This window comes from Staurois parvus, unplaced genomic scaffold (assembly GCF_062004578.1).
Source record: "Staurois parvus isolate SC_StPar_1 unplaced genomic scaffold, SC_StPar_1.0 ptg000147l, whole genome shotgun sequence".
Classification (NCBI taxonomy): domain Eukaryota; kingdom Metazoa; phylum Chordata; class Amphibia; order Anura; family Ranidae; genus Staurois; species Staurois parvus.
In genome coordinates, this window is record NW_028317943.1 from 7165667 (window position 1) to 7188823 (window position 23157).

Here is a 23157-nt window from a genome sequence, read left to right on the forward strand (position 1 = left end):
ACTATATAATCCAGACATGCGACAATTTGTCCTGCATGCTTTGATGTTAGCATGTAGTAAATGTCCGGAGTTGACTCGACAAATATGAACAGCCATATTATTATGGTGCAGGCTTTAGCCTTCTTTTTGTCCCACCATCTTGGCGATGTCAGGGGATGAACAGAAGAAAGGTATCTGTCAAAGCTAATCAGCATTAAAAAGAAGATGCTCCCATATATGTTGATGTTGAAGAGTATCCTTTTAAATTGACAAAATACTGGAGCAGAGTATAGCACAGACTTGTTAATGCTGAATAAAACTGAGATGGGAACGGTGATGATCCAGAAAAAATCACAGAGTGCCAAATTGAAGATGAAGATAGTACTACTCCTCCATGACTCTTTGTAGTATACATAGTTCATAAGAACAGTCATATTCCCTAAAAATCCAAAAAACAGTGATATGAGGCACATGCCAGCAAGAACATAACAATACCACTGTAGGTTATCTGGTGATGAGCAGAAAAAGTATATGCATGTGTAGTTGTATTTCCAGTGATAGTTTCCTATAGCAAAAAGCAGAGAATTGTATTAGTTATACATTATAAGCTATACCATTTTCTATATCACATAATGTATTAAAGCCAACTCCAGACAATTGTTTGTTTTGAATATTTAGAACCCCCAGCACTTCTTTTTCTGCCTGTGTCCCAAGTATGGTGTTTTTTCTGCACTGGAGCAGTGCATGTAGATAGGAATTGGTCTCAATTGGCCTTGACCAGCAGTACAGACATGCAAATACAGACAAAAATGGCAACATTTTTTTTTAACTGACTATAAAAACAATTTGCAAGCTAAATGTCATCCAGTTAAAGTTTAGTCCTACTTTATACAATGTACACCAGTTGATAGTACGAAGAGAAATTGTAAAGTTTAACCCCGAACTATCAATCATACTTTAAACAATGTACACCAGTTGGTAGTACTAAGAAAAATTGTAAAGTTTAACCCCGAACTATCAATCATTCTCTGTGAACTGATCCAACTAGAAAGTTGAAGCTGAGTATTTCCGAATATTGTTTTTGCATAACCGTATTAAATAAGCCTACACATATCTTGTTTCCTGTAATGTTGTAAAAACACTGCTATGAATTTATAGATTTCCAAGGTATTGCATACCATTGTTAATTATAGGGATATATGCAATCTGCTGCCAACAATTTGTACCATTGTACCATTGTACCAGCAGATTGAATGTATCCCTGTAATTAGCAATAAGATGCTATACTTTGGAAAACAATCAGGTTAACAGTGGTGTTTTTATAGCCTTTTTATAAGAGAACAATGGTGCCTGCTATTGTTGACCTCTCTTTCTGCTAGCTACATAGTTGTAAAGCTGATCCCCTTGCTTCAATACTTAAAGCCACTGACCCAGAAATCTGTCTTTTGTATCTCCACATACAGTACCTGCAAAGGCCTCTTTGACCACCATAGGATCTCTAAAGCCCATTGCACTCTGATATACAAATATTAACTTTCTACCTTAGTCAATGCTGGCCTGCTGAATACTGCCTTATTCGCCTAACAATCATACTCAGTATCCAGAATGTCCAGTAGACAAGAAGGTAGAGCCAGCCATCAGTTTGGAAAGGAAAATTCAGAGCTTCTTGGGTTTTGGTTTGGTTCTGGGGTGTTTTAAAGAGGCATCTTCAGGTTCATGCATTTCTATGGCAGGTTTTGGGGTTCCTACAATATTTAAGGACTTGTATTAGTCCTGCAATTGTCATAAATATATCAGAGGGCTATCGTGCCTTTATTATTGTAAAGATTTACAAACACACATTTACAATACCTTGCAGGAGCATACCGAGTGTGTTTAAAGTCTTACAGTTAATTTTCTTTCGAAAGCAAACACAAAGTAGAAAAGCCTGGCCCCTGCCAATATGCTGCAGAAAAGGAGCCTTGCACTCTATGTGGAAGCAGTGGTCCCTCTGTAGAGGTCCAAAGCACCTCCTGTCAGACCTATAGCTCTGTAGTCAGCATAGCTCATGCACTTTGCTGATTCAAGAACTCTAGCTCTGACTAATGCCAACTTTTGCTCCATCTCATATCTTTGTTACTCCATTTGCTGCCATTGTCCCCTCTGGAAAACGCCTTGACTCTTCCTGGTGGCTACATATTTGATGTGGTAGATGTTTTTTGGTATTGATTAGAGGTCTCTAAACTTTCTAAGCAAAAGGCCAGTTTACTGTCCTTCAAGCATTAGGTGGATCGGACTGTGACCAGTGAGAGTAGAAAATGCCCCAGCACCAATGCCTCATTATTGGTTGTAAAGGAAGGATTATTGCCCTGTTTTTTATATCAATGAGAAGAATTTTGCCCCATTGATTGTGTTTGTAGGGGGCATGGTGCCCCATCATTGGTGTCGGTTGGTGGAATAGTGCCCCAAGAGCCAGATAAAGGAAGGCAAAGGGCCACATCCAACCTCTTGGCTGCAGTTTGGAGACCACTGGTATTGTTAATAGTTTCTGCAGACATTTAATTATTGTGAAAATTGATATTGCACCTACAGAGCATTATTACCTCTCAAGAATTTAATCTTTAAAAATGTCAACACAAAATGTCATGTTCCTGATAATGTGCCTGTTGTACCATGTACTTCTATTTCATTTTTGTGTCTCTTCTGCAAAAAAAAGTCTAAAGCCCCTTTTCACACTACCATCACCATGAAAAGCGATCTGTGGTGAGCAGTGAAAGCAGGTGTGTAGGACTTTAGGAGGTGGTACTGCCACCTCCTGAATCTGGTTTTTTGGCTTTCTTTACTGCCAGTTTTGCATTTGGCTTGCTGTTGCAGCCCAGCCTCATTTGCTTACATAAGAAAGCTGACAGGCAGTACCACCTGGTGAACTCTGCATTTAGCATTAAAATTGTTGTACCATGATGCAAAGCATTGCAGCCACGGCAATGTTTATGTACGCAAGCGGCACTATGTCCGCTTTTAGGTGGGAGGCCGGGGAGCAGTGAACTGTCTGTTTTTAAACACCCCCTGCCAGCTGTGTGGAATGAGACTAAGGTTCCATTCACACCATGGAGGTACATTGTTGTGCACAATAATTTGAGCTACCTCAATGCACCACACGACAATACAAATTGGATATATAGCATTTTTACTAGCAATGTGTGCCGCAATGTCTGCCGCAATGCATGGTAGTGCTTTACCGAAAATTCAGTGCGCTGCACTGCAGGTTCATTGTGAGGGTGCCGTTCACAGCAGCATGAGTGAAAAAGCTGCAGCGATTTCATTGCGGTAGGAACAGTGTTGTCATCTTATCAAAGAAAGTGTCTGTGCAGTGGTGCTACTGACAGAATCAACAGGTGTTGCTCAAACAAAATGTTTAAGTTGGTACTTTTGCCTACATCACATATGGGATTTTCCACTTAAGCAATGTGTGCAGTCTCTGCTACTCTAAATAATAAAAAGGAAATTATGGACATCATCCATCTTTTTCTTCTCTCTTGGAAATGTCAGGAACAGCTCTCCCATGTTGTTAGCCTTCTCATAAGCTTTATTCAAAACACAGAATTTCTTTTAAAAAAATACTTTTTTGGCCTTTCTCCCTGATGTTAATGTACCTCCTTGTTTGAACAATTCCTTCTTACGCTTACCAGTTATCTCTTAGGAATAATACTTATCCACCCTTTCTGGTGGCAACTATTGGCTAATACATTATTGGCTTTTTCACTGTTTTATAGCATGCCTTTATATTAATGTTCCCATTAGATAAAAAATATAGGTCCATAGAATTCAAACTTCAAGACCTGTTTCGTTATGTTAATTTCCTGTAGTGCTACCCAAGAAGGAGCCACTTGGATATTTGGATTCTAGACCTTAACTCTAAGAACAACCTCAGCCCCTCTGGCACACCTGGTTGAAAGTTGCTGCACGCACTTAAAGGAACACAAGTGTGGCTACCTTTTAACTTGATTGTGAATTAGCATCAGTAAAATAGACACAAGACCATTTGGTGGTAAATGAATTCAATACATTGGTATGGGTTAGAGTAGGAGTGTCAAACTGACGGCCCTCCAGCTGTTGTAGAACTACATGTCCCATCATGTCTCTGCCTGTGGAGTCATGCTTGTAACTGTCAGCCTTGCAATGCTTCATCGGATTTGTAGTTCCACAACAGCTGGAGGGCCGCCAGTTTGACACCTGTGGGTTATAGCTTTTGTGGGTTTGACCATGCTTCCAGATGGGCATTTCTGAGGTCAGGCACTGATGTCGGACGAGAAGGCCTGGCTTCTAGTCTCTGCTCTATTTCATCCCAAAGGTGTACTATCGGGTTGAGGTCAGGACTCTGTGCAGGCCAGTAAAGTTCCTCCACCCCAAACTCGCTTATCCATGTGTTTATTGACCTTGTGTACTGGTGCACAGTCATGTTGGAACAGGAAGGAACCATCCCCACACTTTTTCCACAAAGTTGGGAGCATGAAATTGTCCAAAATGTCTTGGTATGCTCATGCCTTAAGAGTTCCCTTCATTGGACCTAAGGGGCCAAGCCCAACCCCTGAAAAACAACCCCACACTATAACTCCCCCCCCACCAAACTTTACATTTGGCATAATGCAGTCAGACAAGTACTGTTCTCCTGGCAACCGCCAAACCCAGACACCTCCATCGGATTTCCAGACAGAGAAGCGTGATTTGTCACTAAAGAGAACACGTCTCCAATGCTCTAGAGTCCAGGGGTGGCATGCTTTATACCGCTGCATCCAATGCTGTGCATTGCACTTGGTGATGTAAGGCTTGGATGCAGCTGCTCGGCCATGGAAACCCATTCCATGAAGCTCTCTATGCACTATTGTGCTGATCTGAAGACCACATGATGTTTGGAGGTCTTCAGCTAATTACTCTGCAGAAAGTTGGTGCCTTCTGCGCACTGTGAGCTTCAGCATGCTCTGACCCCTATCTGTCATTTTATGTGAGTTGCGGTTGTTCCCAGTTGCTTCCACTTTGTTATATTACCACTAACAGCTGACTGTGGAATATTTAGTAGCAAGGGAAATTTCACAGATGGACTTATTGCACAGGTGGCAACCTATCACGGTACAATGCTTGAATTAACTGAGCTCCTGAGAGTGACCCATTCTTTCACAAATGTTTGTAGAAACAGTCTGCATGCCTAGGTGCTTGAGTTTATACACCTGTGGCCATGGAGGTGGTTGGAACACCTGAAATGAATGATTTGGAGGGGTGTCCCAATACGTTTGGTAATATAGTGTATGTTCAGACACAGGGGTTTATTTACTAAAGCTGGAGAGAGCAAAATCAGGTTCACTTCTGCATAGAAATCAATCTTCTATGCAGCAGTGAGCCTGAGTTTGCACTAAACCTCACAATCTGCTAGACAATATTATCACTATTTCTGTACCACTAGACAGTAATTAACTAATGAATCAGCAAAGTCATCAATAAACAGTGCATATAAGAATTTACTGCAATGTGAATAATAATACTCTAACTATTGTGCACTATAGGAGCAAGGCTAGGATATGATGCAGTGTCCTCTGAGAGGTATCTCTTAGGCAATAGGCAATAAGTAATGTCTCTGTGTAGCAGCTGTAAAGGGGTAGTATTTAGTTCTAATTATTCTGCCAGCTAGTGTTGGGGCCGAATTGTACTGTTGGTGCACATGAGAATAGTCTCAGTCAAGCCTGCAGGCAGCCACAAGGCTACTAGGTGGCTGTATCTAGTACCTGAGGGACTCTCTAGCAGAACATAGTACACTCCCATAGCAGCAGTTCACCCATCCCAGTGATATTGCAGCTCACCATTCCATCACACACAGCTATTAGTCCACTTTCTGCTCTGCACCTAGGTGACTCCCGCTGTCGGCACTCCCAAACTCGCACTCCGGATCCTGTTATGGCTTCCAACAATGCAGTGATGGAGCACACTGGACAGCGATGTGCACTCTCCAGTCATGTCTCCTCATGGCAAAGGGAAGTGGTGTCCTATACAGCCTGAGAAAATGCAACTCTTTCCCCTCCTAGCAATCTCTCTCTGGGAAATGCAGTTCAAAAGCTCTTGATTACAGTACAGTCTCTCTTCTCTGGACATTTTTCCTTCTAGTGATACCATTGATGCTGGGATATTTTTTTCCTTTGCCATGATTTGGCCCCTTTCACATGGGGCAGACCCTGTTCTGATCAGCAGGGTATTTGCTCACAGATCCCCTGCTGATCAGAGCAGAGGGAGCAGATGATAGCTCCACCTCTGCTCAGTTGTGCAGAGCGGACATGGACAGAGCCCGCTGTGCTCTGTGGGTGGCTGGGTGTAAACAAACTCCGCTGTCCATTTACACCCAACTATCTCCCATCTGCCTACATGGATAAGGCCAGATTCCCTTCTGTTTGTCTTTAGTGGACTGGACTGGATTGGATGTAAGCGGGTGTAAAAGGACACAAGTCCTTATGGGTGAATGGACTGTTTAATCAGAACGGTCATGTGATAAGGGCCTTAACCTCATATTTGTGTGCTGATTGTAAACTCTTTTGTTTGCTCTACCTGGGGGGGCAGTTTCCCATTTTCACCCTGTTCACTGGTGGGCCGAATTAGAATTTGACAGCTGTATAAGCGGCATACTGAAGAAAAAAACAGGTGGGAACTACACTTGACTACATTGCCGAGAACCTCCTTCCTTCAGTTACTTCCAGGAGACACACCCTTTAAAATGGGAATGAAAACATTTCTTTGGTAATAAATGTCTAAGAGGGGAATTCCTCTCAAGTTGAAAATATTTTCTCACATCCTGTTGCATCTTCTGGGCAGGAAGTAAAGGGAAATTCCTCCATTGGCACACTGGCAAAGGTTTTAAAGAAGTATTTAAACCCCAAATCAAACATTTTATTACAGCTTCTATTGCAGCTTACCAATCATTACATGTAGTGGCTGTATTAGTTTCCTTTTTTGTTTTCCCCTCTGTTTTCACCTGGTGATCTGGCCAGTAACACACCTCCTTTATAAGAGTGCCCCCCACTCTGGAAGAATGAGCACAGGGGCACCTTTAGACAGCAGCATTGCTAATCTGGAGGGAGGGGAGTGTTAGAAGTACTAGCACATTTAGATACACAAATTGAAGCTGAATTTCAGCTAATACTTTCTAAGCAATTACAGCAATCTCCTTTTGGGATAAATAAATAAAAGCTATTCATTATAAGCTGGACATAAATAAAAGCTGATCCTTGTAAAAACGCCTGGCAGTGGTGAATGGTTTGTCTCATCCCTCTAATTGCTACATCTGTAATCCTACCGTGATTGCTCATGCACATACTGCTGGCTAGTAATTCTCATCCAGCAATTGGCTTCCCTGCACAGATTCACACAGGAAAGCTCTATTTTAGTTCATTCAAGGTTCTCTTTTTAACTGAAGCCCTGATGAAGGGGAAGTTCCTTTGAAAGGTTTTTAAAGTACAATACCAATAAATGAATGTGGACTCTTTTATCATTTGGTCTGGCGATCCTCTCCTTTTTATGCATGTTTTTTTCTGATTCATCTGCAAGGCTGCTTGTTCTTTTAAAAGACAATAATCATACTGGCCAAATCACCAGGTGAAAATAGAAGAAAGAGACTAAAAAACTAAAGACTAAAACTAATGCAGCCAACGCATCTAAGAACTGGTAAACTGCAATATAATAAATGTTTGCTTTTGGATTTAATATTGCTTTAACTATCCCCTATTCTGTCCAAAAGTTAGAAAAAAGATTTTAGCTAAACACACACTTTAAAGCAGGGGTGTCCAACCTGTGGCCCAACACAAGATCATAATGTTTATTTTTTTTTTAGAATTTTTTTGTAAAAATTTGTTTTTACTTAGCGAACATATGCAACTGAAGAAAACTTTAACAGTGTCCCTTTATTGGACTTTAATTTTTATCCTCCCAAAGAAAAATATTGCACTCTTCACAATCACGCCTTATTCATATCATCGGTTTTCAGCAGCACCTGTATTTGTGAGCCACTATCTTCAAGGATGAAGCACGCAAAGGGCAAAAATAGGTCCAAAATATCTGATGAGCTGATTGAGAAATGCTACTATATCTACTGAACCAGATATTGATGCGTTGGTTTATCAAAAACAGTGTCAAATATAGCACTAGTTTTAAGTTGACCTCTTTAACTTTTATATAAAAAAAATGACAAAAATGATTATTTATTACTCAGATAGGTACATTATCTGTATCAGTGATCGTTAACTTGTAATCTGCCTGACTTTTTCCGCTCATCAGCTATCCTTATTGTTAGTATATTTTATGTGTGGGCCAAGACAATTCCTCTTCTTCCAATGTAGCCCAAGAAAGTCAAAAGGTTGGACACTCCTGCATTAAAAGATAGTTAAGATTGTATAGGCATGACACAAATATACCCCCCAAACCTCCCCCTCCCTCTCCTGTCTGTCCCTTAATAATGCAGACTATATCAAGACAGCAGGGGGTAAAACGTGTTTGTCCAGAGCCAATGACAGTCCATATGTGCGGTCAAGTTTGCAATTACTTTTTTTGCTTGAAAACTGGTGAGCTTTTTGGAACTAATGAACTGATCTATTTGAGGTTTTAGTTTGAAATATTAGCTGTTTTTTATTATTTTGCTAGTTATAGGTTATTTACAAATCTATTCATAAAAAATAAATCTGTAAAATAAATACTAAATAGTAAAATTAGCTTGCTACTTACCTTGGTGCAGATTGGAATTGTTCTTACCCAGTTGTATCCTGCAGTCTTCCCTAGGTAAATTTGATGTTTGATTTTCAGCCATTTGACGCTAAGCAATTTTGGTTTAATTTATTTTTTTTATATAGTTGTTTGCTGAGGTCTGATTTATCACAAACCCAGCTGCTGCATAAATGCTTGTTCTCAAGCACAGGCAATTTCAGTATGACCTGTTTTCTTGCCAACTGCACACCACACTACAATACACACTGACGTTCTACGGATGTTGACTTATACAACTCGAATGATTATATTTGCATAAGTAAATTAAGCTTTTTGTGTTCATTAATAAAAAGGACATTTTCTGTTTTTGCTGTGTTTTTCTTTGCAGCATTATGTTATCTAGATTGTTTTCTGTCCTGAGATCCTGCATGATGTTTAGCCAGAAACTGAATTTTCTTGTAGGATAAATAATTACATACCAGGGAAGCACTTAATTTTACAACCATTATATAGCTGAGCTTTATTTATGCCACCATGATTTGGCCCGTGCTACACACAATTTACTTTGTGTATACTTTATTTATAACCTTTTCATCCTAGATGAAAGTCATATCTTTGTTTTGTAATTTACATTATTTGCTCCTAAATTTATAGTATTTTTATAGTATTTTTCTCCCCATAGACTCCTAGCACTGTACAAAACAAAGTTAATGTGCAAACTGCATTGCCGAAGTAATTCCTCATGAACAAACAAGAACTGTTGTAGTTTGTTTTTAAACATTCCAATGTAGTCCTGTGGACTGAGTTGGGAGTCCACATAGTCTGATTCATATTTGGCATCAGCTAGCATATGCTTTCTGCTAACTTGCCTCCCAAAGGTTACAGAGTCAGAATAGTGCAAGGTATCCTCAGCAATGACAAGGCACAAAGTGCTAGATCTTTGAAAAGTTTTTGTCAGTCATCAAATCCTCAGCTTTGCCACAGCTTAATGTAAAAAGAATGAAACGTGTACCCCCTTAAAAGATGAATATTAATACTCACCTCTCTTTTTGCCTGTGTGACTGATCTCTGCTTTATTGATGAGAAAATATCCCACCCTACCAGGCTATCAGAAGTGTAGTTTTCCTGATCCATGCCCTATGGCTTACTTCACTTGCCCCTTCATCACTGTTGTGCCATGTAGTGACATAGGAGTCAATGGGAGGAACTACAAAGCATTTGCAAGGGTTCAGGACATTCTTAAGTACTGGTTTCTGAAGAGGGACATTTTCTCAGCAATATAGCAGTGATCGGTGGGGAAAGCAGCACAAGTATTAAAGTTCTTGTATCTGCTTTACAGGGGACTCAGAAAAACAAAAACTGTTGTGTTAATGCTAGTGATAGACAGCATTGTGTATTTATTTTTAATTTTATCCATAGTTCCACTTAAAACCAGACTTTACTGACCTTGGTAGCTGCAGCCACTGTGGAGTAATCTATCCTCAAAATTCTTAATGGAAACTCTGAAGTCAGTTTTCACTTTCCAATGGTGTACAAGCACCTGGTGTTTGTTCATATCTGATGGCAGACAGACAGACAGACAGACAGACAGACAAATCCCTGTCTCTGAAGACCAAGGGAGGGGAGATACAAATTCAGTGCCTCTGTTGTAAAATTAGAGAATTATTTCTCCACAATGTCTGCAGCTAAAGAGGTCAGTGAGAGCTTGTTATATGTAAATGTCATTATATGTAAATACTTTAATGTACAAAGTATAGACACAAGTGCTTCTTTTGATAATTCTCTCTCTCTCTCTCTCTCTCTCTCTCTCTCTCTATAAACTCATTTCATAGTTTTTTTGAAGACTTGACAAAAAAAAAAATAGATAAACTGATATTCTAACCAAAAAAGTAACCACTTTTGCAGCCTATAAATTTTCTTTCCTATTTATCACTAAACTAGAAGGTGGTCCCTAAAATGCATACTTTGGAGGAGCTCTTTTGTTGGTGAACACCTTTGATATGTTTTGGTAGGGTTATAAGGAGTTTTTTTTTATATCCTCTAAGTAGTTTTTTATCAATATGTTAGAACTTTTAATATCTTGTTGATGAGTCTTTACACACATTTCTAAGTATTGTGACAGTGCAAGACCCTGCCACTGTGTAAATGGTTGTAAAAAAGACACAGAGTTTTCACATATGCAGAGTTTGACACTCTGAGATTTATGATCAGAGAAAAAAGTTTTTACTGCTTTTTCTGGAATTTGGTATCCTTGGATTGGACTCTAGTGTGGAGATTTGGGAGAGAAGAAATCTCCCACCCAGCGTTGTTGAACACTGGAAGGGTTTGTGTCCAGGTGCACACAGCCCTTATAATAAAGGCTTGAGCATAGCTATTTGAAGACAGGTGTTTGATTCTGACTGGAGACCGAGGTGCTCTGCCGAAGAGACAGTACTCCGCCGAAGAGACAGTACTCCATGTTGGAGGGATTCTATGTCCATCGGAGAGAGTTGAATCACCTAAGCGAGTTTGGGAGACTAAGGAGCTAAGAGGGCTGGCAAGCCCTAAAACAATATTTTAGGCTGGGGGATTGGGGGGGGGGGGGGAGTGTCACTGCAAAATGCTAGTATCACTGAGCTGAATTTCCCGGTATCACTGTACATTGTTGTAAAGCAGTTTGGCAGTGTACAGTGGTCAATTGGTAGCATACATCTTTGTTTTCAGGATGAGCATTGTTTACTTCTATGGTTGTTTGTAGATATTTACCTAAATTATAACTACAGGCAATTTTTTGGGACAAAGTGAAGGGGGATTAGAACACCTGTCTGGTTTTTGTTGCTGTCTATGCCCCTATCAGGCAGATTCACCCTCTCTATTTGTCCTGTTTACCATTATCACTGAAAGTAAAAGAATATCCCAAATTTTGGGTTGCCTCCAGAAAAGTAATAGAGGGGAAATCTTCCAATTGTAAGGTGACAAGACGTCCCCCATTTTCAGGAAGGTTGTCTCTGGGAAAAAGTGTCCCCAATTTGCCCTCAGTTAAAAGAATGTGTCCCTGACTTCATTCCAGCTTTAATAATGGTGTCTCCAGCCGCAGCGGCGACTTCATGATAGTTTGTCTTTGCAATGTTTGTATGATTGGCCTAGAGCAGGAGGAGGGAGGGGAAGGGTGTGCCTGCTCCTAGCTGTGTCTGGAGTTGTTGTTGCAGTCACAATCTAATATCAGAAGGTCTACCCATTCCCCCTCTTTTCAGCTTGTGCAGACTTTTTCACAGGAGGTAAGGATATAGGTTGACATTCACCTCTGAACAAAGGGGTGTTCTCAGACAGACGTCTATGAAGTACCACCAAGAGAACAGTGTGGACCCAACTGGATGGCTAAGTATCATTTAATTTAATTTTGGTCATTCAATCACTTGGAACCCTCTTCCACTGTGCTAGTGGCTTCCTTACTAGGCATTCACTCATGCCTTATATAATTGAAAAAATCCTTTGATATTTAGTTGCCTATGGAGTCTTCTTGGACCCTGAGTTGGCTGGTGGCAAACATATTTAGCAACTAATTTACATGGTTGTCATGATAATTGAGTTAGAATAACAGAATGGAAGCTTTCAAAGGAGGGTGGTGCTTGAAATCATTGTTCTTCCTCTGCTAACCATGGTTACTTGCAAGAAAACATATGCAGTCATCATTGCTTTGCACAAAAAGGGATTCACAGACAAGGATATTGCTGCTAGTAAGATTGTACCTAAATCAACCATTTATTGGATGATCAAGAATTTCAAGAAGAGAGGTTTAATTGTTGTGAAGAAGGCTTCAGGGTGCCCAAGAAAGTCTAGCAAGCACCAGGACCATCTCCTAAAGTTGATTCAGCTGCGGGATCAGGACACCACCAGTGCAGAGCTTGCTCAGGAATGGCAGAAGGCAGGTGTGAGTGCATCTGCACACACACTGAGGCAAAGACTTTTGGAGGCTGGCCTGGTGTTAAGAAGGGCAGCAAAGAAGCCACTTCTCTCCAGGAAAAACATCAGGGACAGACTGATATTCTGTAAAAGGTACAGGGATTGGACTTGATGAATTCCCTTTCTGATTGTTTGGGGGCATCTGGAAAAAATCTTGTACAAAGAAGAAAAGGTGAGCACTACCATCAGTCATACCGACAGTAAAGCATCCTGAGACCATTCATGTGTGGGGTTGCTTCTCAGCCAAAGGTGTGAACTCACAATTGTGCCTAAGAATGCAGCCATGAATAAAGAATAGTACAAAAACATCCTCCTAGATAAACTTCTTTCAACCATCCAAGAACAGTTTGGTGATGAACAATGCCTTTTCCAGCATGATGGAGCACCTTGCTGTAAGGCAAAAGTGATAACTAAGTGGCTTGGGAAACAGAACATCGACATTTTGGGTCCATGACTAGGAAACTCCCCAGACCTTAATCCCATTGAGAACTTGTGGTCAATCCTCAAGAGGTGGGTGAATAAAACCCCCCCCCACAAATTCTGGCAAACTCCAAGCATTGATTATGCAAGAATGGGCTGCTATCAGTCAGGATGTGGCCCAGAAGTTGATTGGCAGCATCCCAGAGCGAATTGCTGAGGTCTTGAAAAAGAAGGGTCAACACTGCAAATATTGACTCTGCATAAACGTAATGTAAATGTCAATTTTACACTACCTCTGACACTTATGAAATGCTTTTAATTATACTTCAGTACCATATTAACATCTGACAAAATGATCTAAAAATACTGAAGCAGCAGACTTTGTAAAAATTAATATTTGTGTCATTCTCAAAACTTTTGACCACGGCTGTATATGTGAAGATACACAATCCAACTGCCCCTGGAGTCTTCCAACATTTTTAGCATGCTGGTGGCTCCCTTATCCAGCAATTAATCTGCACAATTGGGAGAACTTTCACACAATGATCTAATTATTTGCATGGCATGCTACAAGTTGCATATACAGATATACATAAAGATAGAGTATTCTTTGGGAGCTTTTCAGTGATATATTTGTATTTTCTACTTAATGTCCAACATGAATGGTTGTTCAGCCATAAAATGGATGGATTTTTGGATATCCATATGGAATAGGAGTTTCTTTCATGTTATATAGCCTTATGCAGGGCTCAAAATTTCAAGTCCTGAGCTACTAGCTAGGCCTTGAGAGTTACTCGCCATCAGTTGCCTTACCCAATGCCTACTCTTCCGTGCCTATAATTCCATCCCTAAACATGCCCTCCAAACTTATCTCATGAAATGACACAGTTAAATGAGGTCCCCTTAGTCCCCCCCACATTACATCAGGGTCCCCAGAGTCCCCCTGCATTACATCAGGGTCCCCAGAGTCCCCCTAGCATCACATCAGGGTCCCCAGAGTCCCCCCACATTACATCAGAGTCCTCGCACATTACATCAGGGTCCCTAGAGTTCCTCCGCATTACATCAGGGTCCACAGAGTCCTCCCAAATCACATCAGGGTCCTTCGAGTCCCCCTGCATTATATTAGGGTCCCTAGACTCCCCCCACATTACATTTGGGTTCCCAGAGTCCCCACACATTATTTCAGGGTCTCTAGAGTTCCTCCGCATTTACATCAGGGTCCTTGGAGTCCCTTCAAATTACACCAGGGTCCTTCGAGTCCCCCTGAATTACATCAGAGTCCCCCCACATTACATCAGGGTTCCCAGAGTCCCCCCACATTACTTCAATGTCCTTAGCTATGGGTGTTTTTTTTTTTTAAATAATTGGCCAATTATGGTTTTATGTAGAGACAGTAGGATTTTATACAGTGCAGTTTTTCAATAAACAGTTTTCATGTGTGGTAAACTATTCACTGGGTCTCTTACCTTTTTAAGGGATACACAATAGAATTCATATATTGAGACTGAGCTTAAGTCTGGTTTTTATTTTTCTTTCTTTCTTTTCTAAGGATGTGGATGATTTGTTGCCTTGCTCTTGCTTGTGATGGTGAACTGCAGTGTACACTGCAGTCGATACGTTAACAATACACTACAAGGCCAGGACAAGGGGGTGGGTGGGCATTCAGGAGGAGCAGTTGCCCCGTGCACAGTGTTTTAATGTAGTGGAAGGAAGGGGTGCTATGCGGTTAAGTTATTCAGGAGGAGTAGACACCAATGGCATATTATGCCATTACTATACTGAACTGGATTGTGACTGGACAGCTTTCTGCTGGCAGCCACCTTTAAATGTAGCCTGGCAAGTAACCAGTCACATGAGCGTATTGGTGAATGCCTGTGCAGAGCGAAGCAGTGGGGCGATAGAGAGGTGATATGCTCTATGTGATGCCAAAGGATGCTGACAGTCCTGAAGTATATGGTGCCTTCTGTACAAGCCCTACCACTGGAGATGAGGGGAGGGAGCTCACCAGCAGATGGAGAACTGTGCGGACTCATCAGCAATGCCATGCCAAGGTCCTGTGAGTACAATTCAGGGAAGAGGAAATTTGTGCTGAATTTGGTTTTTGGTAGGGATTGTATTGGGAGGAAGGAAGGAAATTTTGTTGGAAGGCACACTGCCAATCATGCTATACACCCTTGACCCAGAGCAAAGCAGGCTCAGGTGTTTTTAAAACATAGCCCTTTAAGTCCATTCTACTGTTAGCACAGTTTGGCCACACCCAACATATGGTGTAGCCTGCTTTGCATGCTGCTGATACCCCCAATCTCTGACCCACCCCCAGCAAAAGTGGACATGGTCAGTAGGTTGTCTCCAGATTTCATTTTGAAAATCTGGTCACCTTATCCAACAGGGACACTGGAGAATATGATGGCAACCAGGGATTCCCTTACCTTGGAGGAATTTGAAAAAAGCCTGTTTTGGCCGTGGGACAGGAAGAGAAGGGAAATCTCCCAAATAGAATCAGACACACAAAAAAAACCTGATAGGGGTCATAACCCTTATTTACTCTATCCAAAACGAGAACATGCCATAATCACTGCCACAGGTTTCCTGTTTTTGGGTGGTTCCCTTCTCTTGTAGCATCCTATGGGGTCACCATTGTCTGCAGGGACTAGAGTTGTGTCTCCCTGCACTGTGTGCATCAATAGGCACACAGCCCTTTCACCTATTATGACAAGGCTTTCCCCTGCATCTCCCTCCTCCTTCTCCTACATCTCTTCTAGCAAAAAACTGGCTGCAAACTGTGTTGTCCTCTGTTAACTCTGTCCTGTGATGACCAGGAGTTCAGGGATGCAGCACTGGGAAAGCAGGAGCCAGCAGCATTGAAAGCTGGAAACAGCAAGTGCTGGGATAAGATTCTTAAGCCTTCTTTAAGATGGCACTTACTGTTTCTACCTTGATAAATTACTTAACACAATATACAAAACCTGTTATGTTTCTGGGCTTCATAACTATTGCATATTTTGCTGTGGCTGTGATCACACTTCTTTGAGAGTAATTGTCTAGTGAACCTACAAACTGAGGAATGTAACATTAGAAGGCAAATAAGGTGACTGTCTTAAACTGATGCAATACTAAGCTTGTTACATCTAATTGTAAGAGTATTACATTGACTTTTTATTTGCATAATGTACAGTATGTAGCTTGGATGCATGTAATAAAAGGCAGGTGTAGCATTTAATTTCTATATATACCTAATATATTTATTACCAGAGCAGTGGAGTTTTGTAGCATGTGACTACCTATTAAAACACACTCACTCAGCTGTAATAGGAGTGGGGCATTGCTGTACAACTACAGGCTAAATAACAGAGCACCTGACATAACTGAAAAGCAAGGTCACTTGTGACTCTGGAACTTGCAGTCAGAGGACACGGCACAATAGAAATGAAAAAACATCTATTTTTTTTATAATTTTCTTTTAAAATCTGACCAAAAGTGAATCACATACACATGGTGATAATGGAGCTATGAGCATTGTGAAGGCAGTGTGGAAGCAAAAAAAAAATCTATATTAAAAAATGAAAAAAAAATGGCCAAAGGTGTGTCTCTTAAAATATGCTGATGTGAATTGACGATCAGTGTCAAGGCTCTTTCTGTGCCAGAGTAAGGATACTAGTGGAGTACATTTTGACATGACGTAGGCTTGTCATAGATGGATTGCTTAGCCAGTGGGATGAAAAAGTCTTCATTGCAGCATACCTTGCCCTTCCATAGAGCAGCAGGTGCACTTCACTTATTAAAGCGGAGTTCCACCCAAAAGGGGAAGTTCCGCTTTAAAGATTGGTCCCCTGCTCCCCATTAAGGATTGGCACCTTTGGGGAAAAGGTACCCGAAATTGACAGGTGATCAAAAGCGGAAGTTGCCCTTTTACCCTCCCTCCCCGTGACATGTGAAGGTCCCAGAAGACTATGGGGCCATTCTGGAAGTGCAGCGCTACTCGCGCATGTGCAGTGGGCACCCGGCTGTGAAGCCGTAAGCTGTCACAGGCGGGAGCCCACACTGAAGATGCCGGTGCCTGGAATGTAGGAAGGCCGGTGAAATGGGGTGCGGCGGAGCAACGCAGGATCATGGGACAGGTAAGTGGCTGTTTTTCAAAAGTCAGCAGCTAAAGTTTTTGTAGTGTGAGTGGAACTCCGCTTTAAGGAACTTCTTACTTCTCTGTCTGTTATCACTTATAGCGCTCACTCCCATAGGAGCCGCTGGAAATATGCCCAGGTTCTTCCCCAGTGGATGAACCCACAACCAGGCGCATGATCTCACCCACACCTCTCCTCAACAACCAATCTAGGGATGTTCTTTTTGTTGTTTTTATTTTGTGGAGAACTTGGATAGGGTTGAGGGAATTGAGTGGAATTCTCCAAAAACAGAAATTATGCACGAGCAGGGCCAGAGCCAGCACAAAGCAGCTTAGGCAGCTGCCTTAGGGCGCCAGCATGGGGTGGGCGGTAAAATCAGGATCCTCAGCCACTTGCTGGAGATTCAGATTACCAAAATAACTGTCCCTCCAGCAGGCAAAGTAAAATTTCCAGGGGGCGCATATATGTACCTGTCTTTGTGATGGGAGCGCACCCACTGCGCTGGGCACTGATGAGCTGGCACTGATGATGGGTACTGATAGTCGGCACTGCTGGGCACTGACTGGCGCAACTGCTGGGCACTGCTGGGCTACACTGATGGACACTGCTGGGCACAGGTGGGTGGCACTTCTGGGCACAGGTGGGCAGCACTGCTGGGCACAGGTGGGCAGCACTGGTGGGTGGCACTGCTGGGCACCGATCATCAGGGCACTGAGGCCGGCTATCAGCGGTCGGCAACTAGTTAAATAAGAATACCCCTTTTCTATTTAGATAATATTTGCTTACCCTTTAACTTATTCCAGTTACTCCTCTCCTATCCATTTCACCACAACAACAAGCAGGTGGAAAAGAGGGACTGCAGTAAAAAACAAAACAAAAAAAAAACCTCTATGCTCTTCTGTTGTTTTCAGTGATAAATTCAAAATAAAAATAAATTAACAAAAAAAAAGTGTTGTACAAGGAATAACAATGACCATCATAATATATAAGTAATATTAAACATATTTATTACAGGTACCGACAATTTATGCAGTGCTTTACATAGTGTTCATTCACATCAGTCCCTGTCCTTAAGGAGCAATGTAAGGTCTGTACTTCACATATATACTACATGCAAACTCCATGCAGGTAATGTCCTGGATGGGACTCTGAGAACCCCAGTGCTATAAGGCAGAAGTGCTGACCACTAAGCTGCAAAATATTTAATATCATGACATCATTTTTACCATTCATCTTTACCGCTAAAGCAAATTTCTTTAAACTTTGGGTTTTTGTTACAGGTCATTTCCTGCGCCTTAAAGTGTTTAGAGAGGATCATGGCTCTTGGATGACAATGTTTTTCAGCACAATACTTTTCCTCTTCATCTTCTCACATATCTACAATCTTTGCCTTCTTATGGCAGGAAATATGAGGTAAGTTTGAAATGTAGCTTTTGTTTAATGGAATTATGCTGGTTTTGTTAGATGACTTTCTATACCTTTTCCAGCTACATTTGTCAACATGTTGTTCTTAAAGCAGTATTAAACCTAAAAACAAAAATGCACTATGTTGGATATTGTGGCTTACCAATCTTTAGATGTGGTGGCTGCATTCGTTTTCCCTTATTTTCACCTGGTGATCCAGTCAGTAACTCTTTTATTTTTCAGCTTCCTTTAGCAGACCAAACTGTCCAGCAAAAGTGGAAGTTAGGGGGTTGAGATAAACCATTTAACACCATCAGAGGTGCTTACATTATTCACTTGCCCTCCTGAGGATTTACCCCTCTTTCTGACCAGGCCATTTTTTGCATTACGGCCCTGCGTTATTTTAACTGACAATTGCGTGGTTATGCAACGCTGCACCCAAATGAAATTTACATCATTTTTTTTCCTACGAATTGAGCTTTCTTTCGGTGGTATTGGATTGCCTGTACATTTTTTTGCGCTATAAAAAAAAAAAAGACCGACAATTTTGAGAAAAAAACAATATTTTTTACTTTTTGCTATTAAATTTTTTCAGCAAAAAAAATGTAAAAAACAAATTTCGTCATAAAGTTAGGCCAAAATGTATTCTGCTACATGTCTATGCTAGAAAAAATCCCAATACGTGTAACTTAATTGGTTTACATGAAAGGTATAGCGTTTACAAATGGCAGTATAGATAGTAGGCAGTACTGGAATTTGTTTTTTTACTAGTAATGGCAGCAATCAGCAACTTATAGCGGGACTGCGGCAGGCTTTCTGTCACTGGGGGGGAACTGACTTGGTTAGAGGTTAACATGAGGGGCAATCAAAGGGTTAACTATGTGCTGTTTCACAGTAAGCTCTGTGTGTGTGCTTCTGCCCCAAAGCACCCCCCCATATTGAGGGCATGTAGCCTGGCATGGTTCAGGAGAGGGGGGCGTTCGCTTGTACCACCCCTTTCCTGACGTGCCGGGCTGCATTCTTGGATAAGGGTCTGGTATGGATTTTAGGAGGGGGACCCCTCGCCATTTTTTTTTTAAAGTTTGGCGTGGGGGTTCCCCTCAAAATCCAAACCAGATCTGAAGGGCTTGGTATGGATGGAGGGGGGGGGACCCCTCGCCATTTTTTTAATTATTTTTGAATTGGTAGCAATTTTTTTTTACATTCAGCTGTCAGTGGGGAACTCCGCTGACAGCTGATGACTTATAGGTTGTTAGGAACTCAGCGGCCACCCATTCCTTACAACCCATGACAGTACTGACAGATACAGTACATACCGCTTGCCTGGACCACTACTTAATTACCGCATGTATTTAATTATTTATTTCCTCTTGTGAATTGACTTCAGATGTCTTGCAAATCGCACCTGAAATCGGCATATCATCCGACTTTGAAATCATGCCACTTCAAAGTCGCATGATTACAAAGTCAGGCTTGATGTGAACGGGGTATTAACGGACCAAAACATATGTAATGGGATGAAAAAACGGATGTAAACGGATGAAAAACCGGATGTAAGCTCACCTGTGTTTTCTTTGAAAAAACATGATGGAACTGATGAAAAAACAAAACAAAAACAGAACGCCCGTGTGAAAGGACCCTAAGGGTGTGCACACCTATGCAATCATATTATTTTAGTTTTTTATTTTTACTTCCCTCCACTAAAAGAATTCAGTTTGTTGTTGTTCAACTGAGTTGTACAGTTTATAGGTTACATTAAAGGTGGAAAAAGTTCTGAAATGATTTATCTTTGTCTCATTTTTATACATCACAGAAACCTGACATTTTAACAGTGCACTTTTTATATCCACTGTATATTCGATTTTTGTTTTTGGAATAATACTGCTTTAAAGAAGAGAAAATATAGTCTTTCATTGTGGAGGGAGGTACACAATATGCAGTCATTGCAATTTCATGTAAATATTATTAAATGAATGTTTGTTAATGATTTGTGTAAATAATGTATTTATAATTTGTAATTATATGCAGTATGTACTTGGGGACAGCATATTTACCCATCATGTACAGAGGCACTGTTTTTAACTATGCAATGCTACACAGCTCCAAGCAAATCTATTGGGTTAACAAAGAACAAAGACTGCTCAAATTGCAAAGTGAATGTTTACTGAGCTTTGTAAATAGAATGAAGCTGTGTTCACCTCAACCAATGTGCTAGTAAAAATCCTGTTTTTTTTTCGATCATACATGATTAGTCAAATCAGATTTCATTGATAATGAAGACGTTGGTACAAAGAGTATATATTGTAACATAAGAAACTTAGTTCAGTGTACACATATTAATAATTATCAAACTAATAATGTACTTAGATGTGTAGCACTCACCCCCAAAAATGGCCTGCTGATTTGCCACAGGTTATTTTCTCAGGTTAGTGCAGGGGCAGCCAGGCACACAGTATCAGTCACTTGTTCCAGATTAATCAACAGTCTAGGGTATCTTTTTCATGCTTTATTGCAAACAGGGGTGTATTTACCACAAGGCAAACAAGGCATTTGCCTAGGGCTGCATTTTTCAGGGGGGCAGCAGAATTTTTTCAGGGGGCAGCACTGTCCCCCGAAAAAAGGAAAGGAAGAAGGGACACGCTGCAGGGAGATCAGGTGGGATCCGAGAGAAGCTGCGGGCTACTTTATGGTGTATGCAGAGCCTGACTCTTGTTCCTGGGGATGTCCGGAGCTGTGAAAGTGAATGTCTTATCTCTTGTCGGGTGGGGGGGGGGGGGGGGTTGCCATTGTATGGGTGGTGGTGGTAGTGGAAGGCTTTCTTGGGTGGGGGGACTGGGGTGTTGTTGGTCACTGTCAGGCTCTCTTCGTGGGGAAGGGGGGTGTTGGTTGGTGTTAGGGTCTCTCTGTGGGGGGGGAGCCAATGTTTGTGTTGCCTAGGGCAGCACAAAACCTAAATACACCACTGATTGCAAATTGAACTTAAATTGGGTGCAGAGAGCTATGGGATATGGGAGCTGGATGAATACTATAATCAATTAGGGAAATGGCCTTGAAATGTGGAATTCCTGTACACTATCCATGTCAGTCATACATGATTAGGTATGCATATTGATTTTTTTATATTTCTTATTGGAGAGTAGCCATCCTCTAGTACAGGGGTGGGCAACTGTGGCCCTCCAGCTGTTGGTGAACTACAAGTCTCATCATGCCTCTGCCTTTGGGAGTCATGCTTGTAACTGTCAATTTTGCAGTGCCTCATGGGACTTGTAGTTCTACAACAGCTGGAGGGCCACAGTTGCCCACCCCTGCTCTAGTAAATCAGACTCTATTGGGGTTATTTACTAAAACTAGAGAGTGTAAAGCCTAGTACATACTATGAGAAAGTCAGACGACTGTTCATTCGTTTTACCACAAAAGTGCTTATCATGATGTAGTTGGAATGGAATTGACTCGTCCTCATTTGACAAAGGCAAACTTAGCTTCATACTAGTGTAGTAGAAGAGGAAGTAAAGGTTGTCCCATGCTTGTGATCATGCACGTTTTTTTCTATTCAATTATTTCAGTACAATTACCGTACAAATTAAATGAAAATTAAAAGGTTGTATTCACGTATGATAAAAAATGTCTAGCTTGCACCCTCAGTTTTTTTCATTCAAAAAGTCAGAATCGGCTGTCGAAAGTACTATAGCAACAATTAGATAATCGTCTGATCGTTCGTCATAGAGAAAGGTTTGTTTGATTTTCTTATTATGTGTGTATGGCCCTTAAAACCTGGTGCAGCTGTGCATGGTAGCCAATCAACCTCTAACTTCAGCTTGTTCATTTAAGCTTTACCAAAACACCTGGAAGCGGATTGGTTTCTATGCAGAGCTACACCAGATTTTGCATTCTTCAGTTATAGGAAATTAACCCCAATGAGTCAGAAAATAATGCACACCACGTGTGACTAGTATCTTAACCCTACAGTTGTTAAGAAGGCAGGCAGAGTGTTTGCAGTTTGAGTGTTTGGTCTCATTAATGGCTAAACTACAACTTTACAATTTACAATAACAAAATGTAGAATGGAAAGCATTCAAAATTGTAACTGACTGTAAGTGATTTGTGGAACTTGTAGGCGTCAGGTACACCTAAGCTCAAAAAAGTCTGTTTTACAGGCATTTCACTTTTTTTTTTCTGCCTCTAAACATCCCATGTTAGCCTACGCACCCATGCACTCATTGGCATTTGCAGCAGTTCAGAGGCAGGGACATTTAGTGGCAGAAAAAAATCCATTACTTGTGCATTCAAAAGAGAAGCGTTTTGGCAGAAAAAAAAACACCAAAATGCTCCTAAATGGGGGGTAAACGCGCCTATGTGCTAAATGTATTTAGCACTTGAGCATTTTTTAATTTCCTTTCAATAACTTTTACTTGATTTTTGGTATATTTAAAGTACAAAGTACAGTGTCAACCACATAATAGTACAAAAACAGGATCGTAACTTCAAACAACAATCTAAATAAAACAGGTAACATTCAGAACAATTTATCAGAAATTGAGAATAAGACATACATTGTTGCCTCGGTTGGTTAACCAGAGCA

At 41.1% G+C, this 23157-nt stretch overlaps 1 protein-coding gene across 2 annotated transcripts in view; it reads left to right on the forward strand.

The window, feature by feature from the left end:
* TMEM117 (transmembrane protein 117) overlaps positions 1–23157 on the forward strand; it is a 330502-nt gene that overhangs the window by 49169 nt on the left and 258176 nt on the right. For both annotated transcript variants that reach the window (XM_089674007.1, XM_089674008.1), the window contains exon 3: positions 18455–18587. In XM_089674007.1, the coding sequence (XP_089530133.1) occupies positions 18455–18587 (133 nt within the window). The remainder of the gene's footprint in view (positions 1–18454; positions 18588–23157) is intronic.